This window comes from Ochotona curzoniae, unplaced genomic scaffold, assembly GCF_017591425.1.
Source record: "Ochotona curzoniae isolate NIBS_2020 unplaced genomic scaffold, NIBS_Ocur_1.0 scaffold_2453, whole genome shotgun sequence".
NCBI classification, from domain to species: domain Eukaryota; kingdom Metazoa; phylum Chordata; class Mammalia; order Lagomorpha; family Ochotonidae; genus Ochotona; species Ochotona curzoniae.
In genome coordinates, this window is record NW_024467094.1 from 28,379,560 (window position 1) to 28,402,920 (window position 23,361).

Genomic DNA, 23,361 nt, shown 5'->3' on the forward strand with positions numbered 1-23,361 from the left:
AAAGCAGTTGAGGATGGCCCAAGGCTTTGGGACCCTGCACCCGCGTGGGATACCCGGAAGAAGTTCCTGGATCCTGGCTTCGAATCAGCATAGCATCGGCCATTGTGCTCACTTGGGGAGTGAATCATCTGGATGGAGGATCTTCCTCTCTATCTCTCCTCCTCTCTGTATATCTGACTTTCCAATAAAATAAATAAATCTTAAAAAAAAAGAAAAAGATGAAGGGTTGACTAGAGTCTTCCCAAGGCTGGGTGCAAGCCTCTACATCAAGACAGTGTAGTGTGTATGGTGGTGGCTTGAAATATGCTACCCATTCCAAGGTTAAGGGTGTGGGCTGGCCTAATTCCCAAGAAGCATCATATTTGTTTTTAAAAATAGGCTATTCCCTTAATCCAGATGTCCCCAGACTAAGACTGATAAGCTATTTTTTTGTGTGTTTAAAGAGTGAAATGGACATAGTTGTTGCTCTTGATGGTCTAAACAAAATATTACAATGGGTTATTCTGTATGTTTGATTAGTAAAAAGAAAAATTATGACCCGATAACAAACTTTTTTCTTCCAAAATTTATCTTATTTTTGTCAAAGGCAGAGTTACAGAGAGGTAGGGAGACATAGATGTTTCGGCTAATGGTTTACTCCTTAAATGGCTGCTTTGGGGGTCTGGTGCAGTAGCCTAATGGCTTAAGTTCTCACCTTTAAAATGTCTGGATCCCATATGGATGCCGGTTCTAATCTCAGCAGCTCTGCTTCCCATCCAGCTCCCTGCTTATGGCCTGGGAGTGCAGTCGAGGACGGCCCAAGGACTTGGAACCCTGCACCAGCGTGGGAGACCCGGAAGAAGCTCCTGTTTCCTGGATTCAGATTGGCACAGCTTTGGCTATCGTGGTCACTTGGGGAGTGAACTGTCAGATGGATCTTCCTCTCTGTCTCTCCTCCTCTATAAATATCTGCCTTTCCAATAAAAATAAATAAATCTTTAAAAAAATAAGAATGGATGCTACTCTTGCTGTTTTTTGACTCAACTGTGAGTTTATTTTTGACTACATATGTGCTAAAGATTTGGGACAGTGTATAGACAGTGTGGAAAATGTCAACGTACATACTTAGGCTGAATACAAAAATAAGGGAAGGTAAAATCTTGGGAATCCATAGATGAGTTTCTGGAGGTGAATAGACCTCTTGAGTTTGCCTGTAAAATTTTCTGTGTTCGTTTGGGGGAGAGATTTGTAGTTTTCAAATGGGTGTCAAAAATTTTAAGATCAATGTTAAGAAGAAACAAGGCAGGTGGTGTGGTACAAATTTGTCTTTCCATTGGCTGTGTTTTGGGTATTTGTGGTTTAGTATTAAATCTTTCTCTCAAATATTCTTATTTTAAACTATGTTTGTATAACTGTTTATTTAAGACTAGATTATTTTGGGGCCTGTGCTGTGGCATAGAGGGTAAGATGCTGCCTACAGTGCCCACAGCATCTCACATGATTACCAGTTCCTGTCCTGGCTACTCCACTTCCAATCCAGTTTCCTACTAATGGGCCTGGAAAGCAGCAGAAGGTGGCCTAAGTGCCTTGACTCCTGCCCTCATGTGGGAGAACTGGAAAAAACTCTTGGGTCCTAGCTTTGGACAGGTCCAGCTGTGGCCATAGTGGCCATTTGCTGATGAAAGATCTCAGCTGCTCTCCATCTGACTGCTGAACAGTCTCAGTGTGGTTCAAATGCATGTGTGAAAAACTATAGCAAATTTTATTTTTATAAAAACTTTATCTGAAATTGAAGGTGACAGGCATGTCTTAGTTCCATCTCACACAGAATGGAACAGATGGGCTGTTTACAAATAATTGCTTGACATTAAATTTTTGTTAGTTAACATTAAAATTAGTTTTATATTGCAGCCACATGAAATGCAGTGATAAATGCTTATCTAAAATATGGCTCAGAGGTGTATGTCATTTGGGGTGTTTGGTCTTTGGAAAGTTGACTTTTGCCAGTTGATATTGGAAGCCTTGCAGTGTGTTCAGGTTGATAGTGCAACCCTCTCTGGGACAGAAAGACACTTCAAAGGGTGTTGCCGACCCGGGGACAGAGCCCTTTCCGGCATACATTTTGTTTCTGTAACTACTTCTTTACATACCAAGTTCAGTGTCCACAGATCCATTTAGGTTTTATCCACTTGAGAGCTTACTCATTTTGTTAAAAGACAGTGCATTAAACGGCACTTAAATGTTGACTGTAAGTAGTTTTTCAGAAGTAGTTATAGTGAGATACACCCTGCAGGATGATCAAAGGTGAACATTAAAAGATGTCCATGTGGATTAGTGCAACAGTGCAGACATTCTGCAAGAAGGCATGAATTTCACTAGCTAAGGATAAAATTTAGATCTTCACACTAGTCTATTTTATGTCATTTTATTATTTTATGTCATTTTGTTGTTGTTCAGAACTTAAGTTCCTCTTTTGAGGTCATTATCATTAACTCAGTAGGAGACAGTGCAGCAGGCTGGGATTTAGGAGTTAGAAAACCAGAACTCCAGCAGCTGACCTTATGGCGGAGTGAACAAAGCTGCCAAACTACAGTTGCCAGCATCCAATATGAACGCTAGTCTGTGTTCCGGCAGCTCCACTTTTTTTTTTCTTTTTTCTGTTGCAAACAGAAAAGTTTATTTGCGAAGGGACCAGGGGAGCAGGGAAGGGAGGGAAGGGGAAGCGCCTTCGGAGAGAAAACCAGGAGCTGGGGTGCCTCTCAAAAGAGGAGGAAGAGAGAGACACCCCAGCTCCACTTCTGATCCAGCTCCCTGCTAGCATGCCTAGGAAAGGAGTAGAGGATGGCCCAACTGCTTAGGCTCATGCATGAACGTAGGAGACCTGAAAGAAGCTCCTGACTCCTGGCTTCAGACCAGCCCAGCTCCACATTTGAGGCAACTTGGGAAGTGAACCAACAGATAGAAGATCTCTGTCTTTCCTCTGTCTGTGTAACTCTGACTTTAAAAATAAGTCTTTATTTTATCTATCTATATAGATATAAATATATATTTTTATTGGAAAGGCAGATATACAGAGAGGAGAAGAGACAGAGGAGAAGAGACAGAGAAGATCCTCCGTCCGATGGCTCACTCTCCAAGTGGCCACAATGGCTGGAACTGAGCCAGTCAGGAGCCAGTAGCCTCTTCTGGGTCTCCCACGCTGGTGCAGGGTCTCAAAGATTTGGGCCATACTCAACTGCTTTCCCAGGCCACAAGCAGGAAGCTGGATGGGAAGCAGGGCTGCTGGGATTAGAACCTGCAGCCATATGGGATCCTGGTGTGTTCAAGGCGAGGACTTTAGCTGCTAGGCTACGCTATTGCGCTGGACCCTAAAAAATATTTTTAAGATCTTTTATTTAAAGGACAGAATTACAGAGAGGAGAGATGCAGAGAGATCTTCCATCTGTTGGTTTACTACCCAAATGGCCTCAAGGCTAGAGCTGGGCTGATCTGGAGCCTGGAGCTTCTTCTGAATATCCCATGTAGGTGCAGGGCTGATGACCTGAGCCATCCTCTTCTGTATTCCCAGGCACCTTTTCAGGGAGCTTGATCCAAAGTGGTGTAGTTGGAACTTAAACTGGTACCTGTATGGGATGCTGGCACACACTTCAGGCAGAAGGTTTACCTGATGCACCACAACGCTGCCCCTCAAATAAATAATCTTAAACAACAAAACAAAATTTTAGTGCTTGCTCCATCTCTTACCAGCAGTGTTACTGCTGAACTGAGCCTCAGCTGTAAAAATAGGAACCACAGCCCAAGTCACTGTGGGCAGTGATGCTTACATCAATAAACTGGTGTGGTTTTGTCCTCACCCATTTCGTGCAATGCTGCCCCTGTGCAAAGAGCCCCCGGGTCCGTCATGTGCTTGTCCTTTAGGACCGATCTGACTGCCTTATCTGAAGCTTCCACTGACACGTTCACTTCCGTTTGATGCACCATGTAATCACCTGTACAACATAACGTATTGGTGAGTGTGCTTTTAAACAGTTATAATAACAGTGCTTTCTGTGGCTGCAGACTTTCATAAACATTTATATCAGTAACAGTCTTTGGAGTAGATACTGTCATTATCTGCATTTTACAGCAGCAGAAAATGAGACATAAAGAGGTCAGGTTGCTCAGGGTCACTCAAGCTAGTAGACATTATAGTTCAACTTTTTATTTTTGAAAGGCAGGTACAGAAACAGAGAGACAAAGCAAACTTTGATCCACTGGTTTACTCCCCAAATGGCCACAGCAGCCAGGACTGGGCCAAGCTGACTAGGAGCCCAGAACTCTCTCTGGGGCTCCCCTCTGGGTAGCAGCGCTCAGGCACTTGGACTATAATCTTCTGCTTTCCTAGGCACATTAGCAAGGAGTTAGATAGGAAGCAGAGCAGCCAGGATGGCTGAGACTGGGTCAGCTGAAAGAAGCGGAGTAAGCAGAGTAGCAGATTGAGAGGCCTTATGAGGTTGCCCTTCTAGCCTGTAAAGACTAGCCTGAAGTGCACTGTTTTCGAGTACTAGGTTACTTAGGGCTGTGTTTGTGTGGAAGCCAGAGATAGATAAACAGAGCTCCCGTGCCCTGGCTCATTTACCACATGCCCACAGTGGAGGCTGGGAGCTGAGGGTTCAGTCTAGGTCTCTCGCATGGGTGACAGGGGCCCAGATACATGGGCCATCCCCACTGCTTCCCAGGATGTATATCTGACTCTGCAATAAAAATAAAATAAATCTTAAAAAAAAAAAAAAGAGAGAGCCCATTACATTGTCAACAATTAACAGTTAAAGCCTTTCAAGAAACAAAACTGCCGAAAAACACAGTTGTTCTTTAGGGAATGGGACTCAGATGGGTTAGAGTGGGACTGATAACACTTGAGTTGATCAGCTAAGAATACTTTTTTTTTAATGATTACTTTGATTAAAAGAATTTCAGAATCAACCCCAGTTTTGTAGTGGTTATTAAACAGTAATAGTGGCCAGGAATCCTCTGTCAGCTTAGGAGCTCACCTGACAAAGCAGTGTGAGGTAGGGCCGGATACAAGCTATGCCCTGAGAAAGAGAGACAGACAGACAGAAAGAAAAATCTTCTATCTGCTGGCTCACTCCCCAAGTGTCCACAATGGCGAGAGCTGAGCTGGTCTGAAGCCAGGAGCCAGGAGCTTCTTCTGGGTTTGCCATGTGGGTGCAGGGTCCCAAGGCTTTAGGCCGTCTTCGACTGCTTTTTCAGTCACAAGCAGGGAGCTGGATGGAAATGGAGTAGGCAGAACACTAACCAGAGCCCATATGAGATCCTGGCGCATGCAAGGCGAGGACTTTAGCCACTAAGCTATCATGCCGACCCAAATTGTGCCCTTCTAATCTTTGTTTCAGTGGTCTGTTTCACTTTTCTTGGAACCTGATGGTTACCGATTCTTCGTATCTTAGACTTTCATACAACTGACATACCAGGAATTGCCCCTTTACTGCTTGGTCTAGAAAGCTGTATGTAGGACAGATTTCAAAATGCTTAGCAACTTTTAAATTATTCTAGTAAATCTGAAAATAGTTAAATCTACACCTAGCTTAGAGACTAAGGCCAGGATATTTTCTTTCTGTAGCTTTTCAGTTAGCTGCTTTAATTCCATGGTGTCTGTGCTTGCCCCACTCACCACCTTTGTTCAGAGAAGCTCTCACTGTGGTGTGTGTAGTGACTGATGTTGTGGTGTAGTGTGTTGCTAGCATCCCTTATGGATGCTGGATCGTGTCCTGGGCTGTTCCACTTCTGATCTTCCTACCCACTAACGTGTCTGGGAATGCAGCAGGATTGCTTAAGTGCTTGGGATCATGGCTTTGGGCTGGCCCAACCCTGGCTGCTGTGGCCATCTGGTGAGTGAACCAGTGGATGGATGATCTCTCTGTAACTCTTTAAAACAAAATAAGAATCTAAGAAAGGCAGGCAGGCAGTGGGGCAATGTTGTGGCACAGTGGTAAGGCTACTGCTTGCAATGCTGACATCCCACATCAGAATTCAAGCTGCTTTGCTTCCAGGCCAGCTTCTTGTTAAGCACATGGAATGACAGTAGGGGATGACCCAAGTGCTTGGGCCCCTGCACCCATGCGGGAGACCCAGATGGAGTTCCAGGATCCTGGTATCAGCCTGGCCATTGTGGCTATTTGGGGAGTGAACCAGCAGATAGAAAATCTCTGTGTGTCTCTTTCTCTCTTTTACTCTGCTTTTCAAACAAATTTATAATGATTTTTTTTTAGATTTATTCATTTTTATTGGAAAGGCAGATTTGCAGAGAGAAGAGACAGAGAAAGATCTTCCATTTGCTGATTTTTTCCCCAAGTGGCCGCAAGGCCCAAAGCTGAGCCAGGCTGAAGCTAGAAGCTTCTTCCAGGTCTCCCATGTGGGTTCAGGGTCCCAAGGCCCTGGGCCATCCTCTACTGCTTTTCCAAGCCATAAGCAGGGAGCTGGATGGGAAAAGGAGCAGCTGAGATATGAGCCAGCTCCTGTATGGGATCCCAATAGATGCAAGGCAAGAATTTAGCCACTAGGCTATTGCCCCAGGCTCGTAAATTCTTTTTTTTATACCACCAATGTGTTTTATTGTCATCAGTTATTCAGTTCTTATTTCTCTTTATTTTTTGGTAAGATTTATTTCTCATTACTTGAAAGACTTTTTTTTTAAAGATTTTTTTTTTTAATTGGAAAGGCAGATTTTACAGAGAAGGAAAGACAGAAAGATCTTCCATCCACTGATTTACTCCCCAAGTGGCCGCAACAGCTAATGCTGAGCCGATCGAAGCCAGGAGCCAGCAGCTTCTTCCAGATCTCCCATGTGGGTGCAGGATCTCAAGCGCTTTCCCAGGCCACAAGCAGGGAGCTGGATGGAAAGTGCAATAGCCAGGATTAGAATTGGTGCCCATGGGACGGGTGGGTGGCTGGGTGGGGCTTCTCCCTTTGTTTCTTCCCTGACCCCAGATACAGGGAGAAAAATTGATGATATTAGTGTGGAAACAATGGTCTTACCCTTATCACTTTCCTGTAGCCCTTGACCCTTTGTACCCTAATCAACTATGTAAGATTATTTTTTTTTTAAAGTCAATAAATACTTGATACATTTGGGGAAAACAAAAAATAGAACTTGTGCCCATATGAGATCCTGGCGCAGTCAGGATGAGGACTTTAGCTACTAGGCTTGTGCTGGGCCCCCACAAATTTTTAAAAAGAAATGCTTGTAATAGTGTATATTTAGCCATCAAATATTTGCTATATTCTGGGCATTATACTAAGCTTTGAGGGTCTTGGTGAATTGGACAGGTGTGGCTGTTACTGGAATAGAATTTACATTCTATTTTTAAAATTTATTTGAAAGTCAGAGTTGGAGAGACAGAGAAAGAAATCTTCCCTCCATGGTTCGCTGTCCATGATGGCCAAGGTTTGGCCAGGCCAAAGCCAGGAGACAAAAACTCCATCCAAGTCTCCACCTGGGTAGCAAGGGCCCAGACACTGGGGCCATTCTTTGTTGCTTTCCCCAAGCCATTAGCGGAGAGCTTGATTGGGAGTCGGTCGGCCGGGACATAAACTGCCCCCTTCCCCCTGTGGAATGCCAGCGTCACAGGTGGTGGTTTTACCTGCTTTGCCACAAATGCCAACCCCAGAATTGACATTCTGACAGAACATGTTTGCAAATTCATATATTCCAATCCAGTAAAATAGTGACCCATACTGAAACATTTAAGCATTATAAAGCATTGCATATATAGTTGAATCGTTTTAACCGGTATTTGTTATGCTTTAAATGAACAATATAAGAAAGAACTAGTGGTTTCTGATTTCCCCACTTTGCTTTTCTTTGTAGATAAGATGCTCCAAGTCCTTGCAGCTCTCTTCAGAAGGAAAATCCCTAGTGCTCTGCTCTTGCCATGATACCAAACCTTTCAACCTAATGCTTTGGTGCTGCAACACTGGAAGAATTGTACACAGGTTCCAGGAATATCAATTTTTCATTTGAGTGATTCTTTGCGGATGGAAAAACAACTAGAGTCTTAATAATTACCTTGTTTTAAAGCTAATTTCTCTATAGTCTGAACTGCTTAGAATAAGTCAGGTCACCTACCAATGAGCCACACAGCCAGTTCTTGTCAGGAGCTGGTTGAAAACTGTGCTGTGCATGTAGCAGGGATGGCACAAGAAGATAGCCGCCGTGGTCAAGTGCCATCCACCTTTTATCATGGTGCCAACCAAGAACTTGACCTGTCCACCAAAGTGTACAAAAGGGAATCAGGCAGTCCTTATTCTGTGCTGGTGGACACCAAGATGAGCAAACCCCATCTGCACGAAACAGAGGAACAGCCATATTTCAGGGAGACAAGAGCCGTGTCTGACGTGCATGCTGTCAAGGAAGACCGGGAGAATTCTGATGACACAGAAGAGGAGGAGGAGGTCTCTTACAAAAGGGAGCAGATCATAGTGGAGGTAAACCTTAATAATCAAACCTTAAATGTATCTAAAGGGGAAAAGGGTGTCTCTTCCCAGTCCAAAGAGACTCCTGTTCTTAAGACAAGCAGTGAGGAGGAAGAGGAAGAGAGTGAGGAAGAGGCCACAGACGACAGCCATGACTATGGAGAGAACGCAAGGCAGAAGAAGAAGGAGAAGATAGTGGAGAAGGTCAGCGTCTCGCAAAGGAGGACCCGGCGAGCGGCCTCGGCTGCCACAGCTGCCGCTTCCCCTACTCCCAGAGCCACGAGAGGGCGTAGGAAGAGTGTAGAGCCACCTAAGCGTAAGAAGCGGGCCGCAAAGGAGCCCAAAGCACCAGTCCAGAAAGCTCAGTGTGAAGAGAAAGAGACTCTGACCTGTGAGAAGTGCCCCAGGGTGTTTAATACTCGCTGGTACCTGGAGAAGCACATGAACGTTACTCATAGGCGCATGCAGATTTGTGATAAGTGTGGCAAGAAGTTTGTCCTGGAAAGTGAGCTGTCCCTTCACCAGCAAACAGACTGTGAAAAAAACATCCAGGTAGGTTTTTACCACCGAGTGGGCGCACTTTCCAGCATAGGACCTGGCTGTTGAGATTCATCTGGTAACTGCCCAATAGAATATCCAATAGAGGCTGAAGGGACAGATCTCACCACTCGGTCACTATTAGAAGCTCCCGCTGTGGTCTCTTTCCAAACTGAGGCCTAACAGTTTATCACAAAAGCATAACTTCTAACTGATCCACTTGACTAGTAGGAATACAGGTATTGTGGAACGGGGATCTGTCATAGATGCTTGACCAGGATGTAAAGTCAACAGCGACTTTGCTCTGAGATTCACTCTTGTAGAACTTGTAGAAACACATACTGGCACCTTCTCTGTCAAGGTGGGAGATGATTGAGTGAAGGTCAGAAGCAGAGAAAAATCCCTTTCCATGTAAAAGGATGCCAGATTCTAGTGGAGCAGATGGGGCCCGAAACCGTTAATGACTCAGACCGGTGGAAATGGAAGAGCTCCAGAAGGAGTTTGCTTTCAGCAATGGAGAGATGACTACACTAAATTGGTCAAGAGGCTGAGTCCATGGGAATATGCAGACTTTAAACCGAGGCTGAACCTGTTGCAATCGGTGCCTACCTGAGGATAGGGTTACATAATGCTACTGTGCAGTGCTGTGTTCAGGTAGCAAAGTAGGCTGTTGGAGCCAGGCTGGTGTCTTGAAGAACAATATTGCGGTAGGTGCAGAGGGGCACTGATCGTGTTGAGTGGGTCACGGCTCTGTCCGTGTGTCTGTGTGACTCTCGTTATTAAATATTCCCCAAAGGTAAGTGTGTTAATGTCTGTAAAATATGCAAAGTACAATGTTTCATATCATATTTAATGTAAACTTAAACGGTAAATTGGTTGATTTTTGAGTGCTGCAAATATTGGTGGTTATCTTTAAGTTTGTCTTCAGCTTTTATCCACAGCTGAGATGATCATTGCTTTAAAGAACTTTCCAAAACATATATAAATTATGTTCGCTAAAAACCCCAGCTGCTTTTGATTTGTCAGTTGTGTTCTAATCTCTGACATGTCGGGTGAGCATAAGGCTGAACCCTGGTTCTCATGCCCTCCCCCCTACACACACACACACACACACACACACACACACACAGTAACTGCCAGTGTCCTGGCTTAGACAGTTCAGGCCATGGGTGCGTGGTGCAGTGCTGCACCCTAGGGGTCAGACCTCCATTCCACATTGTTGCATTACCAAAAAGGTGTTCCTGATCTTCCCAGGGAGGATTTCTTTTGTTTTTTGTTTGTTTTTTAACTTAAATTTGCTTTTTTTTTTAATTACAGAAAACATCTAATGGACCTTTGTGTGACTTTCCTAACTATTCCTCATCATTAATATGTTTAAACTTGTGTTTTAGTTTTTTGTAGATTCTGCTTCCCGTTCCTAAAGAACCTTATTCTTTGTTGTTACAACAGATCCTAATAATCCTGATGGCCTGGTAGCAAGTAAAAATCCAAACCCTGCCCTGCCAAGTCGCTCATAGGCAGGCGGGGTCTGTCGTCTGCTCGAGTGGTATCCACCCACCCAGAGATTCATCTTTAACTCTTCTCACCCACTTGTTCCCCTGGAGGTGACACGGTGCTCCTTTCTGCCGTGAATACTCACTTTTCCCCTTAAGTATCGCAAAGTCTGACGATCACCTGGAACTTGCTGGCTTTGTTTCGCTTAACCAGAGATACCTTATTTTGGTGTGATTTATGTCCATAGTTCAGGCTGTTGATGATTCATGACAGAAGGGACTGGGCAGCTGGCAAGCGTTTCCTGTAGATGGGTATGAAAGACACCTGGAGCTGGGGTACAGGGAGATGGGTGGATGGTGCTGACTGAGTTCTGCCAGAACTCTGTTGTGTTAAGTTCTACCAGGGTCAGATGTTTAAATAGAGTACATTAGATTTGGGAAAGTTGAATAAAATCACAGTGATCTATGTTAATGAAGCCTCAAATGCATTTTCTAAGCTCTAAAACATTTTTATATTCATACAGATCTACATATAAACATTTGTGTATATATATTGTTTTATATATATGCAATCATTGTGTGTGTATATATATACATATATATTTGTGTGTATATATGTATATATATACAGTTTTATCCTGTCTTTGTTTATGCTGATTTAAAGTTAGTTTGTAGTCAGTGGTAACCATCTCCTACGTGTGTGTGTGTGTGTGTGTGTGTGTGTGTGTGTGTGTGTGTGTGTGGTGGGATAGGGGGAAGCTGCACTTGGTAATCTGTGTGTTAAACAAACCAGAAGCTTCAGAGAGGCAGTGCTAACTTGACCATAGTCAAGTCTCTGGTAGGCATGCAACTTTCTGCCTCTTGTTGTAGTTGTTGCCATTGTTTCCACACTCCCCAAGGATCTCGAAGAGGTTCTGCTTGGAGAATAGAACACAGAGATGTTGGTGCTGGAATCCGGCCCTGTTGCAGAACTAGCACTGGGCTGGATCCCGGCCTCGCGCTAGGGAGAGTGAGGTGGGGAAGGGGTGGCTTGGCTGGCAGCAAGCCCAGACTTGAAAGAGCATTTTCTGTTTGTCCTGCCTAGTGTGTGTCCTGTAACAAATCCTTCAAGAAGCTGTGGTCCCTTCATGAGCATATCAAGATTGTCCACGGATACGCAGAGAAGAAGTTTTCCTGTGAAATTTGTGAGAAGAAATTTTATACCATGGCTCATGTGCGGAAACACATGGTTGGTGAGTTTGCTGCTGCTTTCCTCTCATCCCTGTAATTTCTGTCATGCTCTGGCTGGGTACTCTGAGTTGGCCAGCATAGTAGGAGCTGCCCTCCTAGAAGCTGGTGTTAATGTGTTCAAGCTAAGCACGGTGTATCTTCAGTAAGTGTTGTCACACTGGGTGACACAGTGTACCACACTGGGCTTGTTTTCCATATTGTCTTTCTCCTCAGTGTAGAAATCCTGTTGCCCAATTGCCTCCCACCACTAGAACATCTGTCTTTCCTAGTTTGAACCTTTGGGTGGAATTATTTTGAGGACAAGTACATTCTGTGTTGCAGCACACACGAAAGACATGCCATTCACATGTGAAACCTGTGGAAAATCATTCAAGCGCAGTATGTCACTCAAGGTGCACTCCTTGCAGCATTCTGGAGAGAAGCCGTTCCGATGTGAGGTAAGGAGAGCATGCTGCCCACAGCAAGCTGATGATGGGGCAGTGGGAGCAATGCTGGGGCACAGGCACAGGCTGCCTGCCACACCTACATATTTCTACATGTCCCACAGATCCACAACTCAGCCGCTGTATGCCATCTGTCTGCTAGGGGAGCAGTGTCAGGACCCTGGTATAAGCCCTTGTATACATTTTCTTTTTCTTTTTTAAAGATTTATTTTATTTATTTGAAAGGCAGATTTTTTTTTTTAAGCTTGATTTATTGTCATTGGGAAGTCAGATTTACAGAGACAAAACAAAGACCTTCCATCCACTGGTTCATTCCCCAAGTGACCACAATGGCCAGAGCTAAGCCAGTCTGAAGCCAGGAGCCAGGAATTTTTTCCAGGTCTCCCATGTGGGTTCATGGTCCCAAGGCTTTGGGATATCCTATGCTGCTTTCCCAGAACAGAAGCAGGGAACTGGTTGGGAGGTGGAGCAAATAGGACACTAACCCAGCACCCGTATTGGGAGGATCAGCCAGTCGAGCCAACATACCACCTTCGAAACATTTTTTTACAGAGAGAATCTTTCATCTGCTGCTTCAATCCCCAAACAGCCACAACAGCTAAAACTAAGCTGATATGAAGCTGGGAGCCAGGAGCTTCTTTTGAGTCTTTTAAGTGGATGCAGGGTCCCAGACCACAAGCAGGGAGCTGGATGGGAAGTGGAGCAGTTGGGACATGAACTAACTGTATGGGATCTAGGCACTGCTGCATCACCAAGGCCGCATCAACCAGCATCAGTTTTAAGCCTGTTAGCTCCCTTAGTTTAGCCTAGGAATGGCGTAGACTAACTTAGCTTTCACAGTGGTTCAAAGACGTTGAGAGTCTTTTAGCAATCACTGTACAAGAACATTTCTCTTTTGTTGGTAACTCAGCTCCAGAAATACAGCAAATCCAAACAGCTTACCCACCATGTTCTGTTCTGAGTGTGAAAAAATGAACTTGATGTTGCAGACGTGTCAGGGTGGGCTCAGGTAAAGCTCCTGTGCTTGGCATTTAAGAATTTCCCTGTGTGTCCTGTGCAGAACTGTGACGAACGATTCCAGTACAAGTACCAGCTGCGCTCCCACATGAGCATCCACATTGGGCACAAGCAGTTCATGTGCCAGTGGTGTGGCAAGGACTTCAACATGAAGCAGTACTTTGACGAACACATGAAAACACACACTGGTAAGGATTTCCTGGGAAAGGTACACTGAGTTGCAACTACTTGTAACCATCTGTGGGTTTGTTTTTTAAAACAACTCTAAATTTGCCTTCCGAATAGAAATCCATTTTCAAGAAGTGTGGTGTGTAAAGATAGGGATTTACAATACTAAAAGTTTGACTTTTGTAACTATTTAAGAAACCGTTATTTATGAGTGCCTTGACTCTGGTTCCTATAAGACAGTGGCTTAACTGCTTGTGGCTTGGAAGCTTCTAGTTCTGAAATAGTGAGAACCTTGGTGATGGTGTGTGTGTCTTTCTGTTTCTAAGGAAAGCCTTGTGGAGGGCACTGCCTGCTCTAAGTAGGGGACTCTTTGAGTTGGCTACAAGTTCCATTAGTGTTCTTTGCCAAAATTCACTGCTTTGCAGGACCATATCCATTAAGGGAGGTTAAGTAATATTGTAACCTTGTTGTGTTTCTAGGGACAGCAACTTGAATCCTGCATCCCTGGGATTGTCCAACTTCCAGGAAACTAGTTAAAGCCACAGTTCCCCTCATAAACATCTCAACCTGAATTTGACATTCTGGGGTTAGCCTGCCTTGCACAAAATGAGGCAGCATGAAACATCATTCAGGTTTCCAAATAAAGTCTGATCATGAGATCCTGGTTTCTATTAGTCTGCTGGAGAAAACCCCTGAAGGAGGTGTTCCTGCTTAGCTGCTGTTTGGGTTTCTTTCATTAAGATTTATTTTATTTGAAAGACTGAGTTAAGAGAGAGGGAGAGAGATCGTCTGTCTGCTGGCTTACTCTCCAAATGGCTGCAGCTGCCAGTTCTGGGTCAAACCAAGGCCAGATCCCTGGAGCTTCATGCACATCTTATACACAGGTGCCAGGAGTCCAAGCCTTTAGGCTGTTTTCCTTTGTTTTCTCAATTACATTAGCAAGGAACTAGATCAGAAGTGGAACAGCTGAACTTTAACTGATGCCCATTTGGGATGCCGACCTCGGAGGTGGTAGCTTTACCAGCCATGCCACAAAACTAGCCCCCCTACCCCCCTTCAGTTTCTTAACACATCTAGACAGAGAATATGTGTGTTTCTTTACTCACATATATTATAACAAAATAAAAATTGGGTCTGTCTTCTGTGTTATAACCTATTTGTGTTTTACTATATCATTATCAGAAGTATAATTATCAGAAGTATAACTGGTATAAAGTATAATTGAAATTTCCTTTTTGTAATTTTACTGTAAATAATAGGCATTGTAATGCACAATATGCTACTTATTTGGGGGGTAAACAGTGCATTTATTTATTTGTTTATATACCTTTCAAATAAATCAGATAAATCTTTAAAGCAGCTGATACTTTGACAACCATATGGGATGCTAGCATCACAGGCTACAGCTTAAACCCACTGCACTACAGTGCTGTCCCAGAAATAGCTTCTTACCGTATAATTTACAGGTGTTCAATGATCAAGCAAAGCTGAACGTTTTTTCATTGTCTTAGTAGACATCAGTATATTTTCTGAGTTGCTTATGCCGTTTCTCTGCTCATCTTCCCATTGCAAGTGTTTGACTTTCTTTATTGTTTATAACAGCTCTTTGTGTATTAAATGCACTGGATCTTGGTTGACATTGGTAATCCCCTGGTTTGTCCGCTACCTTTTAGTATCATGTGTAATACTCAGATTGAAAGAGCAGCTGGATGACAGAGCTGGAGATGCCTAGCTCACCTTCCCGAGCAGAACAACGCAGCCTTGGCGGGGTTTGCTTCTCGGATGCTAGAGAAGTCCGTGGTGCCCGAGGAGGAAGAGGAAGAGGTGGTGTCAGAGAAGAAAAGGCTGCTGTAGGAACTGATGCCCATTGGGATATTTCTTTGTGTTTGAAGAGGCAGGTCTTAATCTAGGGAAGCTGACCAGCCATCAGGCCGGGTTTCCTAGGATGATGTGGGGATACCAGGTGAATGCAGAGTAGAACTCTGGCTGATTCTCTTGTGTTAGGCAGGTGCAGTATGCCCAGGGACGTACAGATGAGTTCGATCAAGTTTCTGACCTCTAAGAGCTTACAGTTTGATGTATGATAAAGATGATGATATTGATAAAGAAACACACACTTAAATGATGCTGATATAAATTTAATATAGCAAGTAATAAAATGGCGGGATATGAAGGACATCACAAATATAAAAAATGTCCCTCCATTCAGTGAAGTGTGGCAGTGTATGCATTTGGTTCCAGGCTGAGGTCCAGGGTAGCAGTCATCATACTGCACTGTTGGCGATCCTGCTGTTTGATAGGCAGCATAGGAAAAACTAAATTTCCTTTAGTTAGGAGAAAGATACGTATTTAATGTAATTTAAAGACTTCTTTTTTAAAGATTGATTTATTTTATTACAAAGTCAGATACACAGAGAGGAGGAGAGACAGAGAGGAAGATCTTCCGTCTGATGATTTACTCCCCAAGTGAGCGCAATGGCCGATGCCATGCCGATTCGAAGCCGGGAACCAGTAACTTCTTCCAGGTCTCCCACATGGGTGCAGGGTCCCAAAGCTTTGAGCCATCCTTGACTGCTTTCCCAGGCCACAAGCAGAGAGCTGGATGAGAAGTAGAGCAGCTGGGATTAGAACTGGCGCCCATATGGGATCCCGGTGCATTCAAGGCGAGGACTTTAGCCACTAGGCCATGCCGCTGGGCCCAAGACTTTTCTAATAGAAAATAAAATACTGTTGAAAACATCTTCTGTTTTGTAGCTTTCAGCAAGTGATGGTGCTTTGTTGTGGTGTCTGCTGAAAGTCTACTGTCATTGTAGGAAGTTTCATTAACCTCACTGAGAAAAAACCATGCTTGTTAGCTTCCTCCAGATTTTCACCTTAAATAATCTATTAGTAACATAGTTCTGTTGGAGGATCTATTCTGAGATGTTAGCTGCTTATGAGGAAAAATGGGTGGGTTACCAGAAGTACCATTAAGGCTGCGGGGCTGTGGGTATTTGTCTTGAGAATTAACTACAAAACACTTTAAAAGAAAGTTTTATTTATTTTTGTCTGGAAAGCAGACTTACAGAGAGAGGGTAAGGCAGAGAGAGATCCTCTGTCACCCGCTGATTCCCAAAACAGTTTCAATGGCTGGAGCTGAGCTGATCCAAAGCCAGGATTCTCCTCCAGGTTCTGCACATGGGCCCAAGGGTTTGAGCCATCTTCTGCTGACCTCCAAGGCCAAGGCACGCAGCTGGATCAGAAGTGAAACATTCAGGACATGAACCAGTGTCCACATGGGATGCTGGCACCAAAGGCGGAGAACCTAGCCTACCATGCCACAACACCAGCCCCTACAAAACACTTCTGTACTCAGCTGACTTAAACACACATTTCTGGGCTTAGCGGCTAAAGTCCTTGCCTTGCATGTGCCAGGATCCCATATCAGAACTGTTTCTAATCCCGGCAGCCCCACTTCCTATCCAGCTCCCTGCTTGTGGCCTGGGAAAGCAGTGGAGGACAGCCCAAAGCCATGGGACCCTGCACTTGTGTGGGAGACCCGGAAGATGCTCCAGGTTTCTGGCTTTGGATTGGCTCAGCTCCGGCTGTTGTGGCTGCTTAAAGAGTGAATCATCAGATGGAAGATTTTCCTCTCTGTCTCTCCTCCTCTCTGTATATGTGACTTTGCAATAATAAATAAATAAATATTTAAAACACACACGTATTTCTAAAGGGAAAGGACAGAAAGCACTTTTCTAGGCTGGGTGCTTTGCATGAGGCCAAGATACCACTTAGAATGCCTCAGGCCCACATCAGAGGGCTAGGATTCACGTCCTGACTCCTCTTCTGATTCTGCCTTCTTACTAACACGCATCCTGAGTAACAGTACATTATGGCTCAAGTGTTTAGATCCCTGACACCCTCGTAGGAGACCCAGATTGAGTTCTAGCTCTTGGCTTAACAGCCCAGCCCTGGGGACATTTTGGGAGTGAACTAACGATGAAAGACCTGTCTGATAGTGTCTCTCTCTCTCTCTGTCTTTCAAATAAAATTTAAAAAGTAATAATTTGGCATTCTAGAATCTGACTTCCAGATTCCAGTGTTTGTCAGTATATGCAAGCAGATCAGGGTCAGAGAGACTGGTAGGTGACACATGGTCCTATTAATATGTAAATAAAATGGCTTACTTATTAATTTGCAGTGAAATGGCTGAGTGGCACTCTTTGGTCAGCATATTCATTTAAGGAAAAATACTGCAAGGTGAATTATAGTCAGAAGATTATCAGGAACAGGAATTAGAACAAAGGAGGAAAAGTTAATGATGTTAATGCCTAGTGGCTAGAGTCCTTGCCTCGCATGCACCAGGATCCCAGGATGGGATATATTTGCTTATACGTGCTAATGTTTCAAATGTTGGGGTTCTGTGGTTCTGTTTCCTCTAGCTGTTGGGAGTCTGCAGGGTGTTAGGTATGCTATGGCAACATGTACAAGTAAGCCATGTGGATTTTAGAAAATCAGGAAATACAGATTAGCATACAAAGTAAGCCATCACTCAGGACCCTGTTACGTGGAGAGAATCACTGATCATATGGGCTATATTTCTTTCTATATATTTCTTTGGGTAACTCCATTAAAAATAGATAATAATCACACATATTCATTTTTGTAACTTTCTTATTTTACTTAATGGGTTATAGATACTACCTTACAGAGTTCTTGTCAGAGCATTCTCTGCCAGTCATGGATGCACCAGAACTGATTTAATGAAGTTCTGTTAATATAGAATTTGAAGTTTTTAAGGTGATTGGAGAAAACAGATTGAGAAAAAGAGTGGCAGATTCAGCCCAAACCCTGCAGGCAGCCGAGCCCAAGTCCCAGTGAAGAACCCAGCAATGGCAGGATTTGAATAGTGAAGGGTAAAGAGAGAGAGCAGTGTGGTACTCTGAACTAGTAGTGATGGTTACAGAGAAAACGGATCCTTGCTAACCCCTGTAGCCCATCTCTTAGGGAGGTAAAGGCAAGTTTTGGCTTCTGTGAAGAGGTGTCAGTTTTCTTCTAGAATGAGAAGGGAAGAAATAGTGTTCTGATGTGGAGGAAGAGGTGTTTGCTAGCTAAGATAGAAGTCCCACAATGAAGGAAGACAGTAAGAAGTTGCATCCCTTCACAGTGGAGGAGGACTGCAAGAAGCTGCAACCTAACGCAGTTTTAATTGGAAAGGAAGGGCTGTGCTTCAGGTGTCAGAAGCACAGGTTCAAGAGCTGGACTGCAGCCAATGGCCTTGGGTGGGTTGCCTAATACTCTACCAGCAAAAGAAGGATGATAGCATGTTGTGGCCATGAAAATCATGAGATTAGTGAATGTGAAGGGATTGTAGCAATGTGTAGTGTGTGTAAAATTCCACACAGGGATGCTAGCTCGCCTCCTGGAAGGGCAGGGAACAGCAGCCCTGGGAGCAGGTGTTCCTGCAGACCCTGCGAGCTGAGGCAGAAACTGGTAAATGCGGCTACCAGAGGCCTGTGCACGGGGCTGCCCCTCACCTCACACTCCTGTGAAGGGGTGAGTAGACACAGTTGTGTGCTATTCAAAGCCTGGATGGAGAAGCAGGAAGACATGGTCAGGGACTCGAGAAGAAAGAAAGGAGGGTAAAAACCACAACAGTGTAAGGACAATTGTGATGTTCAGAACCACCAAGGGACATGTGAGAGGCAGGTCCCAGGGGTGCTGAAGGCTCTCCTGTGTGCGGGAGACCCCCATGGGGCAGAATTGTGTATGTGTGTGGGAGTGCTCCCATAGCTGCACGGCAGGGGCAGATGAAGCTTGAGCTACAGGGCGAGTCTGGTACCAGCAGCAGGCTCCTTGCTCCAGCTTTGGTGCACCGCCGTCAGCTCAGGAGCCAGTTTCTGCATCTTCCTTTGGGTGGGAGCACTCTAGGGTAACAGCCTGAGGCCTGGATGAGGGGCGTTGCTCCCAGCGTGCCCACTGTGGGGGGTCTCCTCCCTCACCCCTCTTTCTGGAAGGAGCCCCCCTTTTAGGCTGCCATAAGTTTACTGGCATCATCCTTGAAGATTGAAGCCCCTGTTTTGGGGTGCTCTTTGACTTTTGGAGAAGGTGATCAGTGTCAGGGAGTGAGATGGTGACCCCTCCTAACCCCAGAGGCACAGCGGGAGTACACGGCCCGGTGTGTTAATCAGTGTTCTGTGTTCACCTCAGGAGAGAAACCTTTTATCTGTGAAATCTGTGGCAAAAGCTTCACCAGCCGCCCCAACATGAAGAGGCACCGCAGAACGCACACCGGGGAGAAGCCCTACCCATGTGACGTGTGTGGCCAGCGCTTCCGCTTCTCCAACATGCTCAAGGCTCACAAGGAGAAATGTTTCCGGGTGACCAGCCCTGTGAACGTGCCGCCTGCTGTCCAGACCCCACTTACAGCAGCCCCCGCCACTCCCATGCCCTCGGTGGTGAACACCCCGGCGACTCCCGCCGCTCCCATCAACATGAACCCTGGCAGCGCGCTTCCCCCCCGGCCCATCCCTCACCCCTTCTCGCACCTGCACATCCACCCACACCCACACCACCCACACCACCTTCCCATCCCTCCGGTGCCTCACCTCCCGCCGCCTCCAGCCCTCTTTAAGAGCGAGCCTTTAAATCACAGAGGCCAGAGCGAGGACAGCTTTCTGCGGCACCTGGCGGAGAAGACCAGTGCGGCGCAGCAGCCGCAGCCGCCACCGCCGCCGCCACCGCCGCAGCAGCAACATTAGCGTCGGCCTCCTTCAGCCCGGTGCTCCGCTGCCCCGCTGCCCGCGCGGTTCTCAGGCCTCCCCGGCGTCTCTCTGCCCGAGGGAGTGATTGAGAAGGCTGCCTTCTGCTGTCCCAGGGGAACCACCGAACTGAAGCCCAATTCGCTTGCATTTTCTGATGACGTTTATAGGTTTCAGATATGCAGACTTATGGAATTTTATAATTTCATATCAGCTGATGAGGTATGCTTGCTTTTATATCCTGGACTTCCCCTCAAAGAGGGGCTAGGCCTGGTTTTCCTTCATACTAATCGGGAAGGCTGTGAGATTAATCCAGAGCATTAATTGTATCACTGTGTATGGTAATGAATTCTCAGCTGGTGGTGCTGGCTCCAGAGCTCAGCCGCCCCTCACCGTATATCAAGCATTATAGAGCAAGACAGAAATTGTCTTCTTTGTGTAGCTCTCCTAACGCACCCTTTATTTTACTACAAAAATTATTTTAGAGTTTTTGTATAGACTTCTTTAGTAGCCTGTTTCTAAAATGAAATGTATTTCAATAAGCGGTGTAATTTTTTCAGTGTAGCTGAACCTATGTTGTAAAATAGAAAAAAAAATTTTATAATCATCAAAATGTGATTCTTAAAAGATGCATATAACTTCTATAATTCAAAGCTATTCTTACGTCCGTACAACTCAAAGGTGCTTCGGAGACTAGTCCTGTGCAAGAGAGGGTCCGCAGGTCAGGTTCCTGCACACGCCAGGTGTTGCCTGCTGTGCTGGGTAGTTGATAAATCTTAGTGCTTAACACAGACACTGCTGCTGCGTCTGCCCCGCCCCTCCCCGCCCCTCCCGGGTGCAGCTGTGGAAGGCCCTGAGCCTGGCTGCCCTTCCTCTGTGGCAGGAGCCATCTCCAGCCAGTCCTGTGGCCTAGTGGCTTCTCTTAAAAACTGTGTTAAAGTTGGACTTCCAGGGGATGACAGAGGCAGTCTCTTTGTTGTAAGATTGCTTTTTTTTTTTTTTTTTGAGAAGCTACCAAGTAAATAAAAACACAAGTGCAAGATCAGTGATTCCACATTCTAGATAAAGCAAATTGATTGTGAGTTTTTACATCTCTCGCTGGTAAACCATGGCAGTGCCTGCAACTTTGTGCTGGTTCTGGCAGTTTGAAGTGTAGGCAGGGAAAAGGCCAAGTGTGGCTGCCCAGTGCTCTTGAGGTGCAAAGAACAGCCCCTCTCACACCTGCAGACAGGTGACATTTTCAGATTTGGGGAACTTGAGCAGCGCACTGTCATCCAGGAGCTCGCTATGAGAAAGGCTGAACAGAAGGGTTGCCCTGTCGGCTACGTGTAACTGATCCAACTCCTCCTCCCGGAGGGCTGAGTTTCCAGGCCAGGTCACTCGTCTCGCCGCCCCCTCCTCCACTTCACACTCTTGAAATTTCTTCATTTTTCTCTCCTCAGACTCTGAAATCGTTGCCTGAATTAGAACCCTGTTTTTTTATTTGTTTTCTATTTTTAGTACTAATTGTGCAGATAATACTTTAAGCACTTTTCTGGCTGCTTAGCTCTGTGATGGGGTGGGGGTGGACCCCTCGGAGTTGAGGCTAAGTCCCTGTTAAAGGTAACATTCTCCAGTCACTTTTTCACCTGATGTTTTTTGAATTGTCTCCTTCTGGTCTTGCCTTTTTCTCTGAACAGCACGAAAAGTGTGCAGTGAGACAGAAAAGTATCTCAAAGCAGACTTTTCTTGCTGTTTGGGAATGTGCATTTTAAAGAGTGGTAACTTTAGTATTTCTGTGTGTCCTTAGAGAAACCAGTTACCTAAACCCACGAGGGAAGCCGATTCTTTTGAGGACCATTCCGTCCCCAGTGACTATCCCCTCCCCGCCCAGCACACTCCACTCTGCATTCCAGGACGGTTTTGTCAGTCTACCCTGCTGTGTAGATGAATCACTATTTTATGGTCAAGACTATAATGCAAAAATATTTTTAAATGTTTAAAAATATAGCATAGTTAATTGGTTGTACCTTATTATGTTCTATGTAAATTTACAGTATTGGTCAACAATCCTGAATTCTAGACTCAAGACCGTTGTTGAATCAACCATTTTCTGAGGTGTACTACAACTATACACTGGAAAATTCAGGTAGTTACCTTTGTTTTGTTTTTTCCATTCAAGTAACTATAGCCATAAGTACCACTACAGAGAAAAGCTGATATTAAGCAAAATCACCACCATCCATAACAGGCGGAAGGAGGAAGGGAATTTACAAAATTTAGCATTGTCACATAGTCCAGTTCTTAGTAAAGTGTATTGTGGAACAATCCAGAGCTTTCCCCAACGATTACACCTTCCTTGACTCGGGATTTGTACTTAGAATTTTTAAGGACTGTTGATCAGTGCCATCTGATGCCTGGAGAGTGGATAGCAAAATGCATCGAGAACATTCACAGCAATGCTTCTGAAAATTAAGGTCTGTAGATTGAAGCCTTAAACGTATGTGTGCATCAGATTTCACATGCATGTAAGACCCAAACTCAGGGCTGAAGAATGAGGTTGGGGTCTTCCACTCAGAGGGAAGTGGTGTTCTGGGGCATGCTCTGTCGCATGTAAATTCTTCCCAACTTACTACCTACTTGTTACCTGTGGATGAAAAAAGGAAGCAAGGAGGAATTTGAGCTCTCTGCCCCTATCTGTAGATTAAGTCTTTCAAACAGGGGTCATATTTTAGCATTTCTAGATAGCAAACTGAGGATATCTGTCATTACTTCATTGTACTGTCTTGAAGGGCTTGTGTCATTGCTAGGGTTAAGATTGACTTGGGAGAAATTCCCAAGGATTGTCTTGAGTCAGCCTTTCATTTTCTGACCCCTTCGTTTTCCTGTTCTTCTCCCACGCACTTCTCAACTCAAACACCAGCTCTTCCTTAGGCTTAATAAAGGGCTGCTGCTTTTCGGAAACGGAGTCAGGGAGACTCTGCCGAGTTAGAGTTTTAAATCTGAGTGATGAAGACCAACAGTGGGGGTCTTTGTGACTTCATTCCCATATGCATTTGTGATTTCATTCTTAATGAATGGGTTCCAATAAACCCTTGCAGATAGAGTTTTGTCCCCTGCCACTTGCATTCATGAGTGAGCGAGCGCGTTCGCATGGGTGTCCCATCCTGTTTTACAGACTGTTTTTTGGACATCCCTTTCACTGACAGCACTGTCTCTATCATTTGATTGTTCTTAGTATACAAACCAGGAGAAGCAAAATGAGCTCTTAAACGGTGCTTGCTAACTTGGGATGTTTTACTG

At 44.9% G+C, this 23,361-nt stretch overlaps 1 protein-coding gene across 3 annotated transcripts in view; it reads left to right on the forward strand.

Annotated features, from left to right (window-relative positions):
- Positions 1 to 21,752, forward strand: part of ZNF652 (zinc finger protein 652) — a 35,760-nt gene extending 14,008 nt beyond the window's left edge. For 2 of the 3 annotated variants that reach the window (XM_041001765.1, XM_041001763.1), the window contains 5 exons: positions 7,847 to 9,003; positions 11,566 to 11,713; positions 12,033 to 12,148; positions 13,215 to 13,359; positions 19,529 to 21,752. In XM_041001765.1, the coding sequence (XP_040857699.1) occupies positions 8,107 to 9,003; positions 11,566 to 11,713; positions 12,033 to 12,148; positions 13,215 to 13,359; positions 19,529 to 20,079 (1,857 nt within the window). In that variant the 5' untranslated portion in view covers positions 7,847 to 8,106 and the 3' untranslated portion in view covers positions 20,080 to 21,752. The remainder of the gene's footprint in view (positions 1 to 7,846; positions 9,004 to 11,565; positions 11,714 to 12,032; positions 12,149 to 13,214; positions 13,360 to 19,528) is intronic. The other variant, XM_041001766.1, reaches the window with a different exon arrangement.
- Positions 21,753 to 23,361: the final 1,609 nt, after the last annotated feature.